The sequence below is a fragment of the Sus scrofa genome, chromosome 15 (genome assembly GCF_000003025.6).
Source record: "Sus scrofa isolate TJ Tabasco breed Duroc chromosome 15, Sscrofa11.1, whole genome shotgun sequence".
NCBI classification, from domain to species: domain Eukaryota; kingdom Metazoa; phylum Chordata; class Mammalia; order Artiodactyla; family Suidae; genus Sus; species Sus scrofa.
Genome location: NC_010457.5, coordinates 56,695,216 through 56,718,985, shown reverse-complemented (window position 1 = coordinate 56,718,985; position 23,770 = coordinate 56,695,216). Strand labels below are relative to the sequence as shown.

General features: G+C 44.2%; 1 protein-coding gene across 1 annotated transcript in view; it reads right to left on the bottom strand.

Moving 5' to 3' along the window:
* OCA2 (OCA2 melanosomal transmembrane protein) overlaps window positions 1-23,770 on the bottom strand; it is a gene marked incomplete at its 5' end in the record, with an annotated part of 212,273 nt that overhangs the window by 150,935 nt on the left and 37,568 nt on the right. The window contains 7 exon segments of the mRNA NM_214094.2: window positions 594-747; window positions 2,228-2,310; window positions 5,123-5,283; window positions 7,371-7,443; window positions 9,975-10,032; window positions 12,519-12,707; window positions 16,358-16,456. Coding sequence (NP_999259.2) covers window positions 594-747; window positions 2,228-2,310; window positions 5,123-5,283; window positions 7,371-7,443; window positions 9,975-10,032; window positions 12,519-12,707; window positions 16,358-16,456 — 817 coding nt within the window.

The following is a 23,770-nucleotide window of genomic DNA, read 5'->3' as shown; positions in this document are numbered from 1 at the left end:
TAAGAAAGCAGCAATGCAAAACTATAAGGAACATGAAAAATTAAGGAAATGTGTCATCACCAAAGATAACAAATTCTATAATTACTGAACTCAAAGGCATAGAATTTTGCTATCTAGCTGATAAAAAAAGAAATACTAAATTTATGGGACATGAGATCATTTGTGAAAAGCCTCCTTAAATGAGTTGATAAACATTAAGAGATAATAACAATCTTTCCCACATGTAGCCCAAGGTCCCCCAGGCCCTTATCACATGCACACAATCCTATGAAGTAGATGGGGATATTTGACTGTGCCCATCTCACAGAGGAAGATCCTGAGACTCAGAGAGATTCACCACCTGTCCCCTCAGGGTCAGACTTTGTGCAAGTGGAAAACTCATCTTGGATATGTTAATTGCCAAGATTCAGAAAATATTCCAGTACAGAGCAATTTTCTACCTGGAATGGGGGAAATGTTACTTTCTAGGAAAGAAAGAGTATTTCAATTTAATTAAGAAGCAAGCCAGAACCCATCCCTAGTGCCTAGAATGTTAAAATACTATACTTACTTGTGGGCACAGATAAACCCAGGAGAGCAGGCAGGCAAGTTACCTCAAATATAATCAGCACATAGACCCCAGCAAGGATGACCGCAGCAATGGTCACTTGTGCTTCAATGCTTGCACGGAGGTACTGATGAGCCATCAAAAGAGGAACAATCTGGGTCTGCTGGAGGGAGGCTCGAATGTTGATGGAAACAGGCTCTCTGCAGAATGAAGCAAAGATCTTACCAATGGTAAGGGAAACAGACTAGACATTATCCATCAGTGCTTGCTCCCTCTATGTCCTTCCCAACACCAGTCATCCATGGCCGTAACCAGAACTGGAACTGATTTCAGAGTGATCTACACAATGCCTGACCTGGCAGATATGCAGCACCAAGCACTGACGAGCTCCGTGAGATACAGGCACAGCCTCCCCCTGGCCCTCTGATATAGCTCCTGAGTCCCCATCAGGCCGTACCCAGCTCAATGCAGCCACCTCTCCAACAACCAACAGTGAGCAGGGATGTCACAGTGGTTCTAGCCATTTAATTCTCCCTCTTCCGCCTCACTACACACCTGATTGCTTTACCTGCTAACAAATAGCAAAGCCAATTATTCTCACATGTCAGGGATGAGAAAAAGGGCCATATGCACCATGAGAACAGGTAGACAAGTTGTCACCAGTGGTGGGAAAGCACCAGGAACAAGAAGCATTCAAGTCATTAACAGTATGTGGCCTGGGGAAACAGAAACACCTTCAGTAACATTCAGTTACTGAGACCATACAGTAATGGTTCCAGGCTGAACTGTGTCCTCGCAGTCACGTGTGGACATCCCCACCCTCTGTACCTCAGAATGTGATTGCATTTTGAGACAAGGTCTTTATAAGGGTGATTAAGTCAAAAACTGCATGGGCCCAAATCTGGTATGATTGATGTCCTCATAAGAAAAGGAGTTTGGGAAATGCCCATTGTGGCTCAGCGGATTAGGAACCTAACCAGTATGCACAAGGATGTGGGTTCAACCCTGGTCTCGTTCGGTGGGTTAAGGATCCCGTGTTTCCACAAGCTGTCATGTAGGTCACAAACATGGCTCAGGTCTGGCGCTGCTGTGGCTGTGGGATAGGGCGGCAGCTGCAACTCTGATTTGACCCTTAGCTTGGGGAACTTCCACAGGCTGCAGGTGCTTCCCTAAAAAGAAAAAAAAAAAAGGAATTTTGGGCACAGACATGTACAGAAGGAAGTCCACGTGAGGGCACAGGGAAAAGACGCCAAGGAGAGGGGCCTCAGGAGAGACACGCCCTGTTGACAACTTAAGGAAATAAACTTCTACTAAGTCATTCAGTCTGGGGTATTTGTTATAGCAGGCCTAGAAAACTCAATAACCAAGAGTATTAGCTTAATACAGGATGGCATTAAAGAAAAAGAGAATCCTAAAATTTCCTAGCATTCCCCACGGAACAGCTTCATGTTAATGAATTTAAAGCAGGAGCTAAAAAACATCACTTGCTTCAAAGTGGGCCCTCTCACTTATGATGCCCAGCTGCAGACTCATGCTCACTTGCCTTTACAAGAGGAACACTTCGTCCAAGCCCGTAATTGGCCTGCCATTCACCCAAAAGCCAGAATCCCATGGGTCATACTTCTCTAGGGGAGCATGTCCCACGGAAGCCTCCCCAAGACCTCAGTCACCAAGACCCACCTGCTCAGAACCTCAAAGGTCCTGCTCATCACCGTGTGCTCGCCTCCACTTGGATTTAAAAATATCGTCCAGTTATGAGTGACCTAAAAAAGTTGAAGCATGAAATCCTGGTAAGGTTTTGAACCCAGGCCGTCATGTGGAGTCCAGCACTCACTGTTCAATGTAGGTGCTTGTTTCAAATAAGAAAAGGAGAAAGGGGAGCAGGAGGCATTTTCGCACAGAGACATTAGAGCAGCCAGGTGGCATGCAGCTGGAAACATCCACAATTGGAGGGCTTTGTTTAAAAAAAAGAATACGGAAGTACAAACACTGAATTCATGTACAGAGGCACAAAGGTGTAGAAGTAAATATGATCTATTAAGAGAAAAGGGAGTTCCCATCATGGCGCAGTGGTTAACGAATCTGACTAGGAACCATGAGGTTGAGGGTTTGATCCCTGGCGTTGCTCAGTGGGTTAAGGATCCGGTGTTTCTGTGATCTGTGGTGTAGGTCACAGACTCGACTTGGATCCAGCATCGCTGTGGCTCTGCCAGAGGCCGGCGGCTACAGCTCCGATTCAACCCCTAGCCTGGGAACCTCCACATGCCGCAGGAAGAGGCCCTAGAAAAGGCAAAAAAACAAAAAATAAATAAATAAAAAGAGAGAGAGAGAAAAGGAGGCGTTCTCTTGTGGCCCAGTGGGTTAAGGACCCGCCGTTGTCACTGCAGCAGTTCAGGTCACTGCTGTGGCACAGGTTCAATGTCTGGCCCAAGAACTTCTACAAGTAGCAGGCGCAGCCAAAAAAAAAAAAGAGAGAGAGAGAGAGAGAGAGAGAGAAAGGTGTTCCCTTGTGGCTCAGTGGGTTAAGGATTCAGCATTGTCATAGTTGTGGCTCTGGTTATAGAAGAGGCACAGGTTCAATCTGTGGCCGAAAAATTTCTATAAGCTACAGATGCAGCAAAAACAAACAAACAACAAAAAACACCTGGAGTTCCCACTGTGGCAGGTGAGTTTAGGATCCAAATGCATGGGCTCAGGTCACTATGGAGCTTTGTTTTGATCCCGGGCCCAGTGCAGTGGGTTAAAGGATCCAGCATTGCTGCAGCTTTGACATAGGTAGCAGCTTGGATTCAAGCCCTGGCTCAGGAACATCCACATGCTGAGGGTGTGGCCATGCAAGGAAAAATGAGAGGGAAAAGAAAATCACTGTGCATTACTGGAGACTTGGTGTCTTCTGAGCCCTCTGAGGCAACTGACAAGAAAAGGTTGCTTAGAATTGCTTTGTGTTTACAAACTAGAGGCAGAAAACTCTTCACACCCAAGTCACAGGAGCCTGTGGAAAGGAGGGCCCCAGGAAGAGCTTCCTTTGCTGCTGGCCAGTGTGCCCACAGGTCCTTATCAGGAACAGGGGAGTGGAGAAGCCAGCTGAGCAGGGCCAGACATGCACAGGGACAGAGGGTCTGGCTGGGCAGAGGTAGGTGGCCTATCTGACCAGCCAGGGAACTTTCAGTGGGAGGACAGAAGCCTTGCCACCCACAAATCATAAAGGAAATTGACAACAGGAACTCTGAAATTGGTCAAAGCATGAATGAAAGATCAAAATTTCTCTTAAAAGTTCTGTGTCTAGAAAGTGTATCAGAAAAAAATCTTCCAGTAAAGGTCTCTGGTGTTCTTTGGGTTTCTGGAGCAGGGATGCTCCATACAGACCCAAGGGCAGGCAACTAGACCAGCAGGCTGCAAAAGGTCATGGCCTCCTCCACACAAGGTCACAAGAGGGGCAGACAGCAGATGGAAGTGCACCACCTTGTTTTCACCAAGGAGCCCTTGTGCTGCCTGTGGGGAAGCTAAGTTTATGTCTTAAGATCATGGCAAGAACAACCTGTTTAGAATATCGGTGCTGCACCAGCCACTGCCCATGAAACTGCAGTCTTGTTCCTTGTGAGATTTTGGCTCAGGGGACTCTGTTCTGCATGGCAGAAAAATGCTATAACTCTTCAGATACCCCATTTTGGATGGCACAGCCTTATGTGCAGCAGGATTTCCTTCTATGAATTATAATAGGGAAAACCCAGGAACTAGGGACATGACTTCATATAGAAGTCACCATGACAATCCAGGGGAGTCACTAAGGTCAGGACTTGGGGGACAAGTAAGGATGCAGAGAAAGGGGCCAGTCCTTGTCTGGGCTCTGGGACAGTGACAATGCTGGCTGGCTCTCAGCCTTCGCAGGATGTGAGCCAAAGGTTTCAGCTCAGACACTGAGCATAGGAGCCTACTGCTATAGAAGCAGATGCTCAGGGAAACCAGGCACATTCTTAGCCAAAGGTCCACAAGCTCAAGAGAACCATGGTATTGGAGTATCTTCTGTACCACGAGGTAAGCCAAGTTTAATTGCCCTTTCCAATATATAATGTTTCCCTAAATTGCCCAATAAAATCACTCTGAATAAGAAAACTCGGGAAGTTCCCATTGTGGCTCAGAGGTAACGAACATGACTAGTATCCATGAGGATACAGGTTTAATCCCTGGCCCTCCTCAGTGGGTTAAAGATATGATGTTGCTATAAGCTGCAGTGTAGGTCACAGACAAGACTCGGATCCTGTGTTGCTGTGGCTGTGGTGTAGGCTGGTGGCTACAGCTCCAATTCAACCCCTAACCTGGGAACTTACGTATGCCACAGGTGCGCCCCTAAAAAGAAAAAAAAAAAAGAAAACTCAAAAGCCTGACTTAACTAAAACGGTGAGTTTTATAACTGACTTAGAGGAAAGAGAACTAAGACAAAGCAAAAGATAAGAGCTTGCCTAAAAGTGGTTTCATTGCTTTACAGCTCCCATAAATCCATTCAAGAGGAAACTCAATTTATACAGAGATGAGATGAGTTTTTGCAATTCCTGCCAAATAACTTATAAGCATAACCTGCTGTGGCCGCCGCCGCCTGGATCCTGGAGCGTTAGCCTGGGTCACCTCCACGGCCACATGCTCTTCTTTCCCGAGATGACTTGGACCGCTGGCCACCAGGGCCCCTGCCAGGTCCACCTGGAGCAGCATGGAGTCTGCATGGCTGCTGAGGTTCACAGCTGGGGGAATGTCAAGGTAAACCACCAAGGAAGGAGGGGAGGCCTGGAGTGTTACCCTGTCCCCACCCTCCCAGGGTACACCATTCTCCGAAGGTGCATGGGAAATCCACATCCAGGCCTCCCTTCTACCTGCACCTCTGCCCTGACGTCTCCAGGCCTCTTCAGCCCCTCACTCCTGACACTCATAATTGGTTCTGCTTTGTTTAATGATGTTTCAAGTCCTCTGGTTTAATAGTTAGGTGGCTTCTCCCATCCTACTATAATCTCTGCGTCCGCTCTTGGCAGCCAGCATAAAACTCCTGTCCCAAGTCCTGGATTCACAGTAAGCAGTGGACAGGATTGCTGCCTGAATGAACAGAGGAATGCCCACAGCCGGGCCCAAATCCTACAGCACCTGGTGAGAAATCACAAGAAGAATTGAGCAGGAAATCCTAAACTGGCTAAATCAGCACAGTGCAGATATCCACGGCAGTGAGAGGGGAAGATCCTTTCAAGTGTGTGAAGAGTTCTTGGTCAGGGAAGCAAGATCAGGAAGAGAGGCTCTTTCCCCTCAAAACATAACTCCTATGGCATGTATGCCCCACCCCCACTGGCCCCCCTCTCTCCTGCATCCCACACTGGTGGGCTGCACAGATTAGGAGTCCCTGTGTCGGCAGATTCTTGCCTCTGCTGCAAGGTCAGGGGCTCCTGCCATGGCTCCCACACAGAAGCCAGGCCAGTCATTTCCCTCCAGAAAGAAAAGCTTCTGTAGGTGGAAAAGTGAATCTCAACATGATCTATGCTTTGTATGAGGGCTTCAAAGTCTTAAAGCAGCAGCTCACTTATGGGCTCTTCTTCCATGAATCCCAGCAGGTACTCACAGGGAGGATGGGCAGAAGGGGGAGACCCCTGAGAAAGTCTTAATTTGCTGGGAAGCACATCAAATCTGGTGGCCTTAGGGTAAGGTGGAACCCCAGCGGCTGGGGGCAGGTAAGAGGGGAAAGTAGCTCTACCCCTGGGGCAAGGGTGGGAACACATAGGGCCTGCAGACAGATGGAGAGAGGCTGAAAAATGCCAAGGGTCTGGGGCACTGACGGTTATCATGGCAACCACAAATCACAACACAGCCAATATCTGACTAGATTTACACAACCCCCAATTCCCCACTAAAGCCCACAGAAGTTAGGGTCTGCTCATCTCTACGCTTAGAGCTGTTTACCTCAATGCTATGGACTGAATGTCAAAGTCCTCATATTCATATGTTCAAGCCCTGACCACCAGTGTGGCTGTACTTGGAGTCAGGACCTCTAAGGAAGTTAGGTGAGGTCATAGGGTGGGGCCCTGATCTGATAGGATTAGTGTCCTTATAAGAGGAGAGACTCTCACTCTCTCCCCACACTCCACACACCCATACACACTGAAGAAAGGCCCTGTGAAGACATAGCAGGAACATGGCCATCTGCAAGCCAGAAAGACAGTCCTCACTAGAACTCAAATTGGCCCACACCCCGACCTTGGATGTCCAGCTTGCAGAATTGTGAGAAATAAATGCCTATTGTTTAAGCCACCCTGGTGTGGTATTCTGTTACCACAGAAGAGCTGGCACACTCTGTATCCACTATCATATATAACATGTCTGGCTTTTAATGACAAATTATGAGGCCTACAAAAAGGCCAGAGAGTACACAGTATAAGAAACCAAGCAATCATCAGACTCAGATGACACAGCCAAGGAAAGAACTGATGAACTTAAAGACAGGTCACAGGGATCACCTAAGCTGAAACAAAAAAAGAGGAGAGGATGTGAGGCAGAACAGAATATCAGAGAGCCACAGGAAGCCAGGCCTTAACTATGACATGCCTTTTGGCTGCTGTCACCCTTCCATGGGGAACCTCACCCCTACCCATCCACTGCAGTTTCACTAGAGCCCCCCCCTCTGTTCCAAAGCCTCATCTTTTATCAAACATCCTAGAGGAATAAAAAACACATGGGAAGGAGTGGTGATCACCCATACTGTGACCCTGAGCAACAGTCATAATAATTCTCCAGTCTCTTCACTTTGTGACTCAGTCGCGGTGACTGTCGGTCTCAGCACAGGTTTGGATACAATAGCTTTCCAGCGGTGACACAGCCAACAACTGCCAGAACTTTCCTTGATCTGGATACAGGCTAAATAAAATCTGTAAAAATCAAAACACTTAGTGACAGATTTGTGGTGAGAGCAATAGGATGTAAGTAACTTTGAGCACAGCTGAAAATAGGGGTATGATAATGGTGCTACTTGTGTTCAAACCTCACCAGCTCACTCTAAGTAGCTTTTCTGAGACAGTAATAGATAAAATTCTCATTCATTATACTATTTTCTGCTACTATGGGCCTTGATCATTGATATTTGCTAATTTTAAGAACTAAGAGCCCAGCCATAAAATTAAATCATCAGAGGTGGGCAAACCTGGTTTTCCCATACTGGAGAGTGTGATGGTAGGAGCATGTGCTTGTGGAATTTGCAGAGCATCTTATATACCATCAGAAAATAAATTAGGAGTTCTCATTGTGGCTCAGCAGTAATGAATCCCACTAGTATCCATGAAGGGTTCAATCCCTGGCCTCGCTCAGTGGGTTAAGGATCCAGCATTGCTGTGGGCTGTGGTGTAAGTCACAGACATGGCTTGTATCTGGCATTGCTGTGGCTGTGGCACAGGCCAGCAGCTGCAGCTGCAGCTGCAGCACGGCCCTAAAAAGCAAAAAAAAAAAAAAAAAAGTAAATTAAAGTGATGATGAGATAACAGACTACAGAAGTCCAAAATAAATGCCTCCAATTCTATTTTGGATGTGTCCACAAATCAACAAAATTTCAATTTCCAGAAGAAAGCTGAAGATGAGACACAGAACCCAGGTGAGCTCTCAAAGGGTCCAGGGAGACTTGGCCCACTCGACCTCTTCCTCAGAAACCACAGTGCACCCACCCACCAGGCCATGCTAACCCACAGGGGCTTCAGAACCACACAATTGTGTGGACAGGAAGTAGAGAGGTGAACTGGTAGTCAAAAAAGTAAACTTGTGATGTTTTCAGAGTTCAATGTCTTTTTTTTTTTTTTTTTTTTTTTTTTTGCTTTCTGCCTAGATTTCCTTTTTATAGGCCACTGCTCTCCTCCCTTGTGGGTTTTCTTTTTTTTTTTTTTTTTTGACTGCCCTGCAGCATACGTAGTTCCCAGGCCAGCAGTCAGATCCCAGACATAGCTACAACCTACACCGAAGCTGCAGCAACACAGGATCCTTTAACCCTCTATGCCAGGCTAAGAATCATCCTGATGCTGCAGAGATATCGCTGATCCCATTGTGCCACAGTGGGAACTCCTTCCCTGTAGGTTATTAAAGAGTTTCCTGGAGTTCCCACTGTGGTACAGCCGATTAAAGATCTGATATTGCCACAGCTATGGCACAGGTGGCAGCTGCAGCTCAGATTTGATCCCTGGCCCGAGAACTTTCTTATGACACAGGTGTGGCCAAAAAAAAAAGTTGCCTAGACTCAATTCAATTCAGCCAGTAGTGACCTCATGCACCCTTGCTGTCTGAGCTGGAACACTGTTCTCTATATGTCACACTGAGAAGAGGAGACTCTTGACATGGACAATCCTGCACATGCACAGAGCCCTGCCCCTCATGTCCACACACACAGATAATGAAGACCATGTATTCACAGCCACATGTGGTCACACACATAGTTTCCTGTCACAAAGGGCACCCAATATGGGTGTCACCACAGGCTGCCTACAGAGAAGAGCCACAGCCACAACAGCCCTGGAGTTCAGGGCACAGGTATGGAAACACCACTCACCCACCCCTTCCTTGCTCAGAGTCTCACATTCCGTCACAGCAGCACACACCAACTACCTACTGGGGTCTCCCAAAAATGATCCACACAAATCTTATGCCAGTGCTAAAAATAGGAGCACACCCAGAAATAAATCCCTAGGCACACACACACACACAAAACCTCAAAATGGTCACAGACCACAAAAGACCCACATATTCCACACAAGCCTGCACACACATAGACACATGGCCAGACATGGGGACCTCACAGCCACACGCACACACACAGACAGAGGACCCACACTCACTCATTCAGCAAATAGGTTTTGAGTGCCTGCAATGTGATCTCACCTAGGGCCACATATGGACACACACACAAACACAGTAGTGGTGAAACTCCTGACACCTCAAGACAGAGGGCACACTCAGGTCACCTCCAAGGCCCCGGCTCTGCAGCCCTGGGGATGTAGGGTCAAGTAAAATCAGAGCCGCCTCCTGAGAAGGGGCCAACATAGAACTTTACTTCCTCCCAAACAGGGTGCTCAAGCTGGGGCACTGAAACATTCCTGGGGCCACCATGACTGCTGGACATGCCCCAACACAAATAAAGAGTGTTTACTGCATATGGTTGAAAAGAAAATTTGGGCAGTCACTTAAGGTGGGAACTGAAACCCAGGGGGAAAGCCAACTGCCTTCTTCATAGCAAGGCCAGGTCTTCAGGGCTTCCACTGTGTGACTAGGGACAATAGCAAAGAAGCATTACTAAGGGAGGGCTCCCCTGACACCCCCAGGCCTCCATCCACATAGCCTCAGCACCTCCTCCAAAGAAATGTGTGAGCCCCACATCTCAGGGGTCCTGCTGCCCAGCAGAACTGGGGGTTGTCACGGTACTCACAGAGCACAGCACCACAAAGACAAACAAGCCTGAGACTTTCAGCCATTGCACACAGCACCTGCAAGAGAAAAGCAGGCCCCAGGTCACACTGATACCATCCTATTTCCATGTGCCGAGAAATGCCAGACCTCATATGCCTACCAAAGCCTTGAGGACTGTTCAGCCCATAGCACATGTGTAGAACTCTTCCCCTAACATAGTATGAAGGAAGACACTGCTGAGGGCAACACTGACCTGTTGTAAGCATACAGTTTCATGAAAAGTGGCTTAGTGGAGGTTACAGAGGGGAACAAAGTTAACCCAGAGTGTCTGAACATGGCCTCCTGCAGGAGAAGCTAAAGTTCAAGATCTAGGCCTCTTTACTAACTCTAGTTTCCTGGAAACAAACCTTACCTTGGCTCTCAGATTCGTATTTATCAATTATCTTTTCCTAAGTTTTTGAGTAGGTAGGAATATGGATTTGATCAAGTAAACATTGACTGAGACATAACTAAACAATTCAAGGAAGAAACTACAGTGCTTAACTGGTTGTACCAGCAGAGTCCTTTAAGAATTCCTTGCCAGATAATTTAATAGATGATCAGGCCTCTGAGGACTCTTCATGCCACCCTGGTCCAGCCCACATTACCCAGTTCTCAATCATGGCCCTCAGACCCTTGGTGAATGTGGGCCTGGCAGCATCTCCAGGGTTATCTCTGCTCATGCCACCTCCCAAAAGCCCACCAAATCCCACCTCCCTAAGATACTGTCAATCACCCAGTGCTGGGAGGTGCTCTACCCTGGTCACTCCTCAAGCAGGCACTGGTACACAGACTGTGCTTGACACATGTTTGAAGAAGGAAGAAAAGCCTACATTGGAATATCTTTTTCTGATCCTTTCAAAATGGTAAAACCTTGTGTTCCATTCTCTTAGATGTAATGAATTTGATGAATAATCTTTTCATACTTCCAAATGAAAATCAATAGCTCCTATTCAAATGGGAATCAAAATGACATTTCTTTTTAAAGTATGAGACATTAATGCAAAACTATACTAAATACAAGGTTCTTCTTATGTAACTGACATATATAGCAGAGATGACAATCCAAAATATTTTTTTAAAATTTCTTAAACAATCATAGGTGGTACTTTCTAGACATGTTAAAAAGAATGGTGCTAAGTCTTTCGGTTAATTGGCAAGTTTGAGGCAACTATTCCATGAATCACAGAAAATAAAACCACTGAATGTAGAGTCTCAAATGTACTTAATTCTATTTTACATGGTGTGGAGCATTTGAGGGATCTTGAGTTCTCTGGAGCTGTGAGCCAGCTGGCTGCAAAAGAGTGTTCCAGTGTCAGGGCTTATCCTCCTGGTGACCCATGGGGCCAGGTGTGGTCATACTTTTCACATGATTCAAATAATTTAATAGCTGGTTCATTGGCCAAATAGTTGTCACATTGATGAGAAGAGCTAAGACTAGTCACAGTGAAGAAACTACACACAGCTGGGAGGCATAGTGGGCAAAAACATCTCTATGGTCCAACACTAGTGGGGGACTTGGGGTCGCATTCCTCCCAGTTCCCTTCACTGGGCTTTCAACCTGCCTGACCTCAGGTGAATCCTTATCCTCTCTGAGATACTTTCAGGCCTTTCTGGGTAAAGACACATGCACTATGGGATCCAGGTCAGTACATCTCTATCGGGCACTTCAAACAGCTTCAGAAAAGACAAGCCCCCTAATGGAGAGAAAGAGTAACACTCATATTTGATAGTTGCACAGTGTCTTCTCACCTGGCCACAAGCTTTCGCACAGACCATCTTAGGGGAGGCCTACGAAAGGCTGGGGCACGAGGGGGACACCAGGCGATAAGGAGATAGTTGCGGAGGACATGCCTGGCCCTGCTGGGTCCTCAGATACCTCAGGGTAGATACAGAATGGGGACCTTGGTGGTCCTGGTCCCCAAGCCTTATTCTGTTCCTGGAAATGCCACTTTCAAACACAGATCTCAAGAGAACCCTTCCGTCACGTAAACGGTCACATGGAAGTCCCAGCGGGCAAAGCAGGGTGAACACATTCTGACCACGCTCTACAAAAAGAGCTCAGGTCCCCTGCGCATGCGCACCCACCTCTGCATGCGTAGCCGTAACCTCTTGCAGCCCCACCCACGCCCCCTGCAGCCGGTAAAGAACTTTTCCACCGCCTGTTGCAGACCCCTTCTAATCACTGCTAATACCAACTTCTAAAACACCACGAAGGCTGTTGAAACGAATGAATACCATTAGCAAACCTCATGGGCGTGATCTCAGCCACACAATAGGAAGGAGAGGAATACAGGATGTGAATCATTTTGGTCTGTAATTGGGCTTCTAGTAGCCTCTGGGGCTACACGCTGGTTTGCAGGATACCTTAGATCTGTCTTCCAGGACCTGGAGAAAAGGAAGATTACCTTCCAGTAAAGTACTACCTAGCCTTCTTCCTTATTTCTACCCTGTCCTTGGTAAGGATGTCATGAGGGTAAGACCCTCAGCCCTGTTTCAAGGGTGGCTCTCCAAGTCTTCCTACCTTAGCTTGGAAAGATGGCACCTGATGTGAGCGCTGTCCAGAAGCTCCCCCTTCTCTGTGGAGGCAGATCCAGAAGAAACTGCCAACTCTGTGCTCAGCAGGGCTCCTCCCTCCCACTCAGCTGAGCTGTTCTCCCAAGGTTCATCAGCAGTGATGAACTCTGGACGGTAAACAGGCATGCACCGTGACCTGGAAATCGAGGCTTTGTGGTTATTTTCACAGAAATAGTAGCATCTCCAAAACAACATTTCATCATAGCGGTGAGTATGAAATAGGACCACAGACACCGTAGTACTGTCAAACTGGTGGGAGTGAGTCTTTCTTGACATCACAGACCCCTGGCTCCTGAGGGAGATCTTCCAGGGGATCACTCAATCTTCAAAATAAATTGTAGACCTTCAAGAAACATCAGCTTGTTCTGAGTCTGGAACTGTTTCCAGCTGAGACCAGCTCCAGCTCATTTCATTTTTTGCTTTCTCTTTGATTGTCTCTGAGTTCTCAATACCTGGTTCTGCTATACTCACCCCAAAGTACAGTGAGTAGTCTCAGCCTTTCCTCCTCTGTGTAGGTATCTTTCTGTAATGGAGCTGTGGGAAAGGTAGTCTACCTGGTTTCTTACCAAAAATCCACACAAACATGAGCAGGAGTGGGGAACATTAGTTCTGGATTAGATGGGCCCAAGACAGGACTTATATTTAGAAGGATGAATCAAGGAGAATCATAAACTTTTATCAGAATTCCATGTGGATGCATCCATTTACTTTTGGTTGACTCCCTGGGCTTCTGAACAACTCCTTCAGTACTTATTCTCAATTGATTCTAATAAAAGTGCACCAAAACCTAGAATTTTCCTGTATTGCATGTAATCTTGTGGGATCACAATATTGACACAATCTGTAGAAACAAGTAATGCCTCTCAAACCCAGCCAGCTCAACAGGGCATTGTGATTCTCCTGAACTCTTATCACTGCTTTAGAACTGGTTCCCAACAAGAAAAAAGTCTTACAAGAAGAAAGCTCAAAGCTGCAAATTAGGCTGTGTGAAACCAACATATAACAAATGATGCCAACAGTGTGCCAACTTTGAAAATAATCATGAATCTTTTCTAAGAATTTTGTGACTGAGAAATGTCACAGATGTATGAGAAATAATATCACAAACCTCCTCAACTGATAAACAAACACAACTGCAATTAAAGTTGGAACCAAGGAAACTGTTTTTAAGTAGGAAGAGGAAAGCCCACGCCAGTGTTTTTTTTCTGGAATCAACCTTTCTATGTTGATGGAAATGTTCTCTGCCTGTCCAATATGGTAGCCACACATGCTCACTGGCTGCTTGAAATGTGCAACTGGAGAAACAGATTTTTAATTTTATTTGATGTTAATTAATATGACTGAATAATGTGACAAGTGGCCCCCATGCTAATCAGTGCAGGGGTAAGGCATACTTTGACCCTTGTACTATTAGCCACACCTTCCTGCCTTCAACATCTTGAAAAGGACACATTCTCTTCTGCAAATGCATAAATCAATGGATGTTATCCTGATAAGCCATTTGATCAAATTAAAACTGCAATATGGAGTTCCTCTCATGGCTCAGAGGTAATGAATCCAACTAGTATCCATGAGGATGCGGGTTCGACCCCTGGCCTGGCTCAATGGGTTAAGGATCTGGCATTGCTGTGAGCCATGGTGTAGGTTGCAGACTTGGCTAGGATCTGGAGTTGCAGTGGCTGTGGCATAGGCCAGTGGCCACAGCTCTGATTTGACCCCTAGCCTAGGAAATTCCTTAAGTCACAAGTTCAGCCCTAAAAAGACCAAAAAAAAAAAAAAAAAAAAAAAAAAAAGCAACAAAATAAAGTTTAGCAGAAAGTAAAGCATCAAAAAGACCTTTCCACCACCAATAATATTTCAATTAGCTTCCATTTTGTAAGCAAACCTGACCTATATTCTGCTCCTCCGAAATATTTGTTTGTTTGCTTTAGTTTTTTTTCTTTAAAAGCTGCACCTGTAGCATATGGAAACTCCCAGGTTAGGGGTTAAACGGAAGCTACGGCTGCTGGCCTACACCACAAACAGCAGTGGGGGATCTGAGCCCTGTCTGCTACCTACACCACAGCTCACGGCAACACCAGGTCCTTGACCCACTGAGCAAGGCCCGGGATTGAACCCTCATCCTCATGGATACTAGTCAGGCTTGTTACTGCTGAGCCACAACGGGAACCTTCTGAAGTGGTTTTTTTTTTTCCACTTGAGCCACAAGTGGAACTTGCTGAAGGCACAGCTCAGCATCCCAGGGCTTGTCTCTGCTCCACGTGCCTGGGACAAATGCTTTCACATTATTGATTTTCCATTGAGTCATGAGTTGTAAAACATCTCAAACCTTAACAGTTTACCAAGTAATTCAAAGGAAAGCAGAACAGATGTGTGAAGTGTCTGTTTTCAAAGTTACTTATCAGGAGAGATGGAAGAGAACTGTTATGTCCCTGGTGGCAAAGGCCTTGCTGGGCATTGGGGTGGGGGATGAAGAAAACTCGGGCTGGGAGGCATAACCACAGATGACATGAGAGCAAGTCCAAAGTCAGGACATGAATTTGGTGCTTGAGAGCAAAGGAGAAGCAATGACTCTTGAGAGGGTGGGGAGGAGCCAAGGTTTCACAAAGGAGGTGACATGAGCCCCTTCGAACTTGAGTAGGTCTGCCCTAGAGAGCGGAGGAGGTCCCCCAGTCCAAGGATCTCAGGGGGAACTTATGTAGGGAAACACTATTTGTCCTCAGGAGTCTCCTGGAAGGAACCAGACTGGCTCTGAAATGGGAGGTGATGAATCCCGATTCCTACACCTTGTTCAAATCCTGTGAACTGAGTCTTTGGATTGTGAGGCAGGACCCCAAGCAGCACAAGAGCTCCCCGGAATTCTGATGCACCTAAAGTGTGGAGGTCCCACTGATGGTTGTAAGCAGGACTAGAGAGGGGGGAGGCAGTTCCTCAGAGTCTGTGGGACGGAGGTCAAATGCAAGGGTGAGTGGGCAGGAGAGGAAGGTCCATGACAATGCCTCCAAGTTTGTAATGTGTGGGAGTTGGGAGCCACCAACAGGTGGCTCAGGCTTTTATAAGTTTATCTGAAGAAGGAAGAGATGAGACTGGAGGCCAGAGCCAGCCCTGCATCCTAAGGGAGAGAATCTGTAAGGCATCCTACAGACCAGCTCTGCTCACAACCACCCAGGTTTACCCTCAAAAGGGTTTTCGAACTTACAGGAAGTAGAGGTTGTTTATAGTCTTCTCTTTTTTTAATTTTTAAATTATAGTTGATTACAATGTTCTGTCAATTTCTGTGGTACAGCAAAGTGACCCAGTTAGATCACATATTTTTCAACTTCATAACCACTGACACTTGAGCCAGATAATTCTTTGTGGTGGGAAGGCATCCTGTGCATTGCAGGATGTTTAGCAGCATCTCTGGCCTCCACCCCTAAATGAAAGCAGTACCCCTCCCCCATTTGTGACAACAAAAAATATCTCCAGTCAGTGCCAGCCTCACCCCAGTTGAGACACCTTGGCCTGGCAAGATGGCCTGCCATAATTGTGCATGCATGCATGTACAGAGGTGCTACTTATTCATTGTAGGGTTATGCTCAAGGTTATTTGGAAATTCATAAGCCAGAGAATATAGCTACTCAAATTATGAACACACACTGACTTGACAAGGATCTTGCACAAACCAAACATGGTAGGTAAAAATTCATATCCCAAGGAGAAATTCTCCAGCATTAAGTGCCAAGAGTAATGCTCAGAGATGTCTTCATTTTATAAGAAAGGCAAAAAAAAAAAAAAAAAACTCACCCTTCCTCTTGGGAGAAACTTCCAAGCAAAGGAGTGTTTTCCGTAAAGCAGGGGTCTTTGGACCTGGAGCTGAAATGCTTGGGGAAAGGACAGTGAGACCTAAAAGACAGTGAAGGAAATGTATTACCAACACAAAATTATGGCATGCTCACTGGTGCTTACAGTGAGATTCAAGAACCTGCCCAAGAGTTGGTGGTAAATTTCATGGGTTATATCTGAACTGTAAAAAGCTGGCATTCCAGCAGAGGCAATTAGAACAACTCTTCTCCCCAGGAGCTCCTGTTATGGCTCAGGGGTAACAAGCCCAGCTAGTATCCATGAGGATGCAGGCTCAATCCCTGACCTCACTGATTAGGTTAAGGATCGGGTGTTGCCCTGATCTGTGGTATAGGTCACAGACGAGGCTCAGATCCTATGTTGCAGTGGCTATGGCGTAAGCCAGCAGCTGCAGCTCTGATTCGACCACTAGCCTGGGAACTTCCATATGCGGTGGGTGCAGCCCTAAAAAGAAAAAAAAATTAATTAATTAATTAAATTAAAATAATAAAATGTCACACATTTAAAATATCTCGATGGCTGCCCTTGAGAGATCAGCAGCAGAAGTCAGGCTGATGGAGTCCTCATGAAATGATAACCAAGGCAGCAGGGCCAGGGCTTTCAGGGTCACAGAAGCCACAACTGAAGCAAAGCAAGGATCACACTGTATGAGACACCATCTGCTGTGCTTTGGCCTGTCCATAAACCTACTGTCCAAATCAGGGGCTATTTAAGATGGAAATAACAACACAGAAACAACAGAGCCCCACCCCCTACCCTGCTACACAGTCACCATCATTAGAAGATATGTGATGTTTAAAAGCAGCCAGCTTTTCATGAAAAGTTGTGGAAATCATTTTTATCCCTAATTGTTGGGAACAGTCATTTCATATGCTATTATACTGCCTTTCCTAACAGGACCCAGGCCATGCGGTGCTGCTTTGGATGCCCAACCTCAGGGCACTTCCATTGGGGAACAGGATGCTGAGGACTTGAGGGGTTTTAACAGCCAGTGGGGGAGAGACTGGCAGGGAATGACGTATAGATGCCTTGACTAACACAGATTAGAATGGTGAGGTGGAAGATGAATTCTGCCCAAAGGATTTACTAGCCAGCACACCTTCTTTTAGCTGTTCCGACTGGCTTAAACAATTAGTCGAGCATTTTAAATTTTAATCTGTCATAACTGTAAATCCAGAAGGGCCTCTGGTGCATTTAGCTCAATGTCCCAATGAGTTAACTAATATCCAGGTATTTTCTGTCACTCTTTGGACTAGTTTGTTATGCAGCATTTCTGGAAGAGCAGACTTACAGTGACCTCACTTATATTATTTAACCACCCTGAGCTTCCATTTTCTCAGATGTATAATGTAGATTAAAAGGAAAAAACTTAGGCTTGTTGTATTAAATATGAGAGATGGAAATGAAAAACATGAAGACAGTCTGGCTATTGATTTAATTATTTCCATTACACTGAAGGATCCTTATGAATGGCTGTCATGTTATTTCTGTCTTGCTTTATCTAGTGCCTTAAGTGGTTCCCAGGTTAATGGAGATTCTTAATAAATAATAATGAATGAGTTGAACCCCAGAAATCATACCTTATTTTCATACAGTTGGCTTCTTCCCCCCAATACATTATTTTTTTTTGTACTGTACAGCATGGTGACCCAGTTACACATACATGTATACATTCTTTTTTTTCACATTATCATGCTCCATCATAAGTGACTATTAGATTCCAGATATGTGATATCATATGGCATTTGTCTTTCTCTTTCTGACTTACTTCACTCAGTATGAGAGTCTCTAGTTCCATCCATGTTGCTGCAAATGGCATTATGTCGTTCTTTTTGATGGCTGAGTAGTATTCCTTTGTGTATATACACCACCTCTTCCTAACCCAATCATCTGTCGATGAACATTTGCGTTGTTTCCATGTCTTGGTTATTGTGAATAGAGCTGCAATGAACATGCGGGTGCATGTGTCTTTTTTAGGGAAAGTTTTGTCCTGATATATGCCCAAGAGTGGGATTGCTGGGTCATATGGTAATTCTATGTATAGTTTTCTAAGGTACTTCCAAAAGAAAACCAAAAAGAAAACAAAAAGGCAATGTACAAAATAGGAGAAAATAGTTTCAAATGATGCAACTGATAAGGGCTTAATCTCTAGAATATATAAGCAACTTACACAACTCAACAGCAAAAAAGCCAACAACCCAATTGAAAAAATGGGCAAAAGACCTGAATAGACATCTCTCCAAGGAAGATGTACAGAGGGCCAACAAGCAAATGAAAAAATGTTCAACATCCCTGAGTATTAGAGAAATGCAAATCAAAACTACCACGAGATACCACCTCACATCAGTCAGAATGGCCATCATTAATAAGTCCACAAATAACAAGTGCTGGAGGGGTTGTGGAGAAAAGGGAACCCTCCTCCATTGTTGGTGGAAATGTAAGCTGGTACAACCACTATGGAGAACAGTATGGAGGTACCTTAGAAATCTATACATAGAACCACCATATGTCCCAGCAATCCCACTCTTGAGCATATATCTGAACAAAACTTTCCTTGAAAAAGACACATGCACCCGCATGTTCAGCCCTATTCACAATGTCCAAGACTTGGAAACAACCCAAATGTCCATCAACAGATGATTGGATTAGGAAGAGGTGGTATATATATACAAAGGAATACTATTCAGCCATCAAAAAGAACAAAATAATGCCATTTGCAGCAACATGGATGAAACTAGAGACTCTCATACTGAGTGAAGTAAGTCAGAAAGAGAAAGACAAATGCCATATGATATCACTTATATCTGGAATCTAACATATGGCACAAATGAACGTTTCCACAGAAAAGACTTGGAGAATGGACTTGCGGCTCCCCAGGGGGAGAGGGAGGGAGTGGGAGGGATCAGGAGCTTGGGGTTAATAGATGCAAACTATTGCTCTTGGAATGGATTTACAATGAGATCCTGCTGTGTAGCACTGAGAACTATGTCTAGATACTTACATTGCAACATGACAATGCGAGGAAAAATGACGTATACATGTATGTGTAACTTTGACCCCATGCTGTACAGTGGGAAAAAAATTTTTTTTTAAAAAAGAAAATAGGGTCATTGCAGATGAAATCAGAGATAGTTCCAAAATCCATGATGACTGGTGTCCTATTTTTTCATCTTTTTAGGGCTGTATGTGTAGCATATGGAAGTTCCCAGGCTAGGGGTTGAATCGGAGCTGCAGTTGCCAGCCTGTACCACAGCCATAGAAATGTGGGATTCAAGCCACATCTGCAACCTATGCCACAGCTCACGGCGATGCTGGATCCTTAACCCACTTAGTGGGGCCAGGAATTGAACCCATGGATACTAGTTGGGTTTGTTACTGCTGAGCCACAATGGGAACTCCCTGGTGTCCTTATAACTGAGGAAATGTGGACACAAACACACACACACAGGAGGAACAACATATGAACATGAATATGGCCATCTAAGAGACAAGGAGAAAGGCCTGGAACAGATCCTTCCACACAGCCAACCATCCATGATTCTGAATGTCCAGCCTCCAGAACTGTGAGGGGTAAAGTGACCTATTGTGGTTTATTAAACCATCTTAACTTTTGTAGAAAATAACATCTGTTGTTTAAGCCACTCAGTCTGTGGTACTTTGTTACTAGCAAATTGATAAACTGATCAATGGGAACAGTGGATCCAGATATCCTCCTGCAAGAACTATCTGTTTTTTTAAAAAAGAAAACATTAATTTTTTCCTCAAAACGTAGAAGTAATGGGATCATCTGTAGTTGTCTCCTCCATTTAAAGCTGTAAAAGGATTTGGGAGTCTTTTTCTCAAGAAAGGAACATGCGCTGCTCTTTAGACCACCAGGATGAAGAATTATCAATGCTATCAAGAAAACACATTCTTCCTAAATAAAGTAAAATATGCTACCTGGCAGAAATGTTCCATGGCCCTATTCCAGAAGGACCATGCCATTTGGCCCCCAGCATCTGTGTCTGTGGCCCCCTTTCCTTCAAGCTCCACATACTGGGCTTAACCCCTCCTCCAGTTTGGGGCCTTCTTGGTGAGGCCCATGCCCACGCCCCATGAGCAGCTGAGCGCAGGAAGCTGCCAACTGGTCTTGCACCTATATCACCTTCACTCAGAGCTGGGCCAAGAGACTGCCCACGGACTTCCTCTTGCTTGACTTCATTTAAAGTATAATTTTTATACTAATATGTTACTATATGAAATCTAAGATCACTGTTATTTGATGGCATAAACAGCTCTCTGGAAGAACATTTTACAACTTTTCAAACTATTTTTCATATCATATATGTATGTGCACATACCACCTGCTCAGCAGTTGATATAAGAAAAGGGGAGGCTATTTTAAAATAATTGTTCTCAACCAATCTCTAATTTGAAATCAATAAAATATTCAAGCATGCATGAAGCTGATGCTAGATTTGGTCCCAATCTCATATTTCTGGGTAGACTCTGCTAGCAACACAGTTTGGTGTATTTCCTAAGTTCTTCTTGGAGAAAACTGCCTGGATAGAGGACACACTTGTCCTAGTGGTCTGTGTGGACACGTGTATTGGAGACTCACCACAGAGAATTAAGGGTTGTACCAAGTTTCTCTGCAGACCACAGTTCCCTTCCCTGTTTACTATATCCATCTGAATAAGTCTAGACTATGGATGGGTTTCTGTCTACATGTTCTATTAATTAATGAGAGTGAGTCCTGAAATCTCCAGCTCTGATTTGGGGTTTGTCTATTTCTTGCTATGTTCTACCAGGGTTTGTTTCATATATTTTGAAGCTATTTATTAAGCCCATAAACATTGAAAATCTTGATAAACTGACCCCTTTATGACATAGCCTTCTTTATTTCTCATAATATTCTTTGTTCTGTAATCTACTTTTTATGATATTAATTTAGCCACACTCCACTTTTCTTGTATCCATGTTAGCATTGTATGTCTTTTTCCATCTTTCCACTTTTGACCTATCTGTGATTTTATATTTAAAATGGGTTCCATAGATGTAGTATATATACACAATGGAATACTACTCAGCCATAAAAAAGAATGACATAATGCCATTTGCAGCAACATGGATGGAACTAGAGAATCTCACACTGAGTGAAATGAGCCAGAAAGACAAAGATAAATACCATATGATATCACTTATAACTGGAATCTAATATCCAGCACAAATGAACATCTCCTCAGAAAAGAAAATCATGGACTTGGAGAAAAGACTTGTGGCTGCCTGATAGGAGGCAGATGAAGTGGGAGGGATTGGGAGCTTGGGCTTATCAGACACAACTTAGAATAGATTTACAAGGAGATCCTGCTGAATAGCATTGAGAACTTTGTCTAGATATTCATGTTGCAACAGAACAAAGGGTGGGGGGAAAATGTAATTGTAATGTATACATGTAAGGATAACTTGATCCCCTTGCTGTACAGTGGGAAAATAAAAATAAATAAATAAAATAAAATAAAATGGGTTCCATTATAGAAGGATATAGTTCTTATCCAATCTGGCAACATCTATCTTTTAACTGGAGTACTCAGTTCATTCTATAAAATGTGATTATTGATATATTTAAGTATAAATCTACCATTTTGCTACTTCTTTAATATGTAGCAATATGTATCTCTTCTTTATTCTCTTTTTCCTCCTTTTTTTGACTTACTTTGCAGTAATTATTTTGTGTGATTCCATTTTATCCCCTTTATAGGCTGGAATATTAGTTATAATTCTTTGCTGTTACTTTAGTTGTTGCTTCAGTGTTTAAAGTATACATCTTTAGCGTTTTACAATGTAACTTACAATACCAGTATACCTGTCCACATATAACATAACAAAAGTATGCACGCATACATACAACTCACACACACAAATCCATAGTAAACAATGGTACACTTATAATATGACCACCTCAGCAGGAGGCCCCTTTTCTATTTGTCAACTTTAGTAAAGCTATATTGTAACTAACATTAAACCAGGCACCACCATGCTCACTCTACTCATCTCCAGCCCAAGCACATCTTTCAAATCTTTTAATCACACAACACCTTGTCTAATCTGTTGGTTCGTCCCATAGATCAAAGAAGCAGGAATGAAGAACAGATCATTAACAGATGGCTAGAGCTCCTCCCTTGCTTCCCCTTCAGTAACTTTGAGAGCAAACTGCCTGAACAAGAGAGTATCTAGATAAGATATAGAGGAGTGGATAGGCCTGAACCCAGCAGAAGATGGCTAGGAATCTGATTACTATATTTCAGTGGTTAACTGAGATCACCTCCCCTTTTCCCTTTAAAAACTTTCATGGCCAAGCAGAATCTTCAGAGTTGGTTTTAGGATATGAGTCTGCCATCTCCCCAGATTGCCGGCTCTCTGATTAAAGTAACGTTTTCCTTTTTCTTAAATTTTACTGCAGTATTGTTGACTTACAATGTTGTTAGTTTTTGATTTTTCCCAACTTGAATAAAAATGTGTGTGTGTGTGTGTGTGTGTGTGTGTGTGTGTATCCTTGTGGTGTGGTCATCACGTGTAGGAGGACTGGAAATCCTAAAGATGTAGAAGATTGGGGAATCAGTCCTGGTTCAGCCTTGGCCAGGAAAGGTGGGCTGGGTGCAAATGTCAGGGTGCTGCTGGGAGCTCCACAAGGTACAAAGCAAGCAAGCAGATCCATAGGTTAGCTGATAATTAAAATGTTTCCACACAACAACTAGAGCACTAGTATAAAGTGAGCAAGATGAGTAGGCCTGACATAAGAAATGATCACTGGACAGACTCTCAGAGCAGGATATGATAGAATGGGTTACACTGGGCAGGCAAAATACACACATCTGCAGAACATACATGAGAATAACCAGGTACTAGGTGACTGGCTATGGGAGCAGACCTGCCCAGCCCTTGATAGGAGAAGCCCTGGAAATTCTTAAAAATTCTTTAAATTTTAAATTAAAAAAAAATTTTTTAAAGAGCCCAGTCCTGGAGAGGGAGTGGGATGGACTGCAAGTTTGGGGTTAGAAGATGCAAACTATTACATTTAGAGTGGATAAGCAATGAGATCCGACTGTACAGCACAGGGAACTAAATCCAATCTCCTGGGATAGACCATGATGGAAGATAATATAAGAAAAGGAATGTATATATATATATATATATATATATATATATATATATATATGTGTATGACTGGGTCACTTGCTGTACCAGAAACTGACACAACACTGCAAATCAATTACACGCTAATAAAAATTTTAAAAGAATATTTAACTGTGTAGTGTAACAATATATGCTGTATTACTCTCTTCCATCCTGTTTTCTTTGTCATACACTTCATTT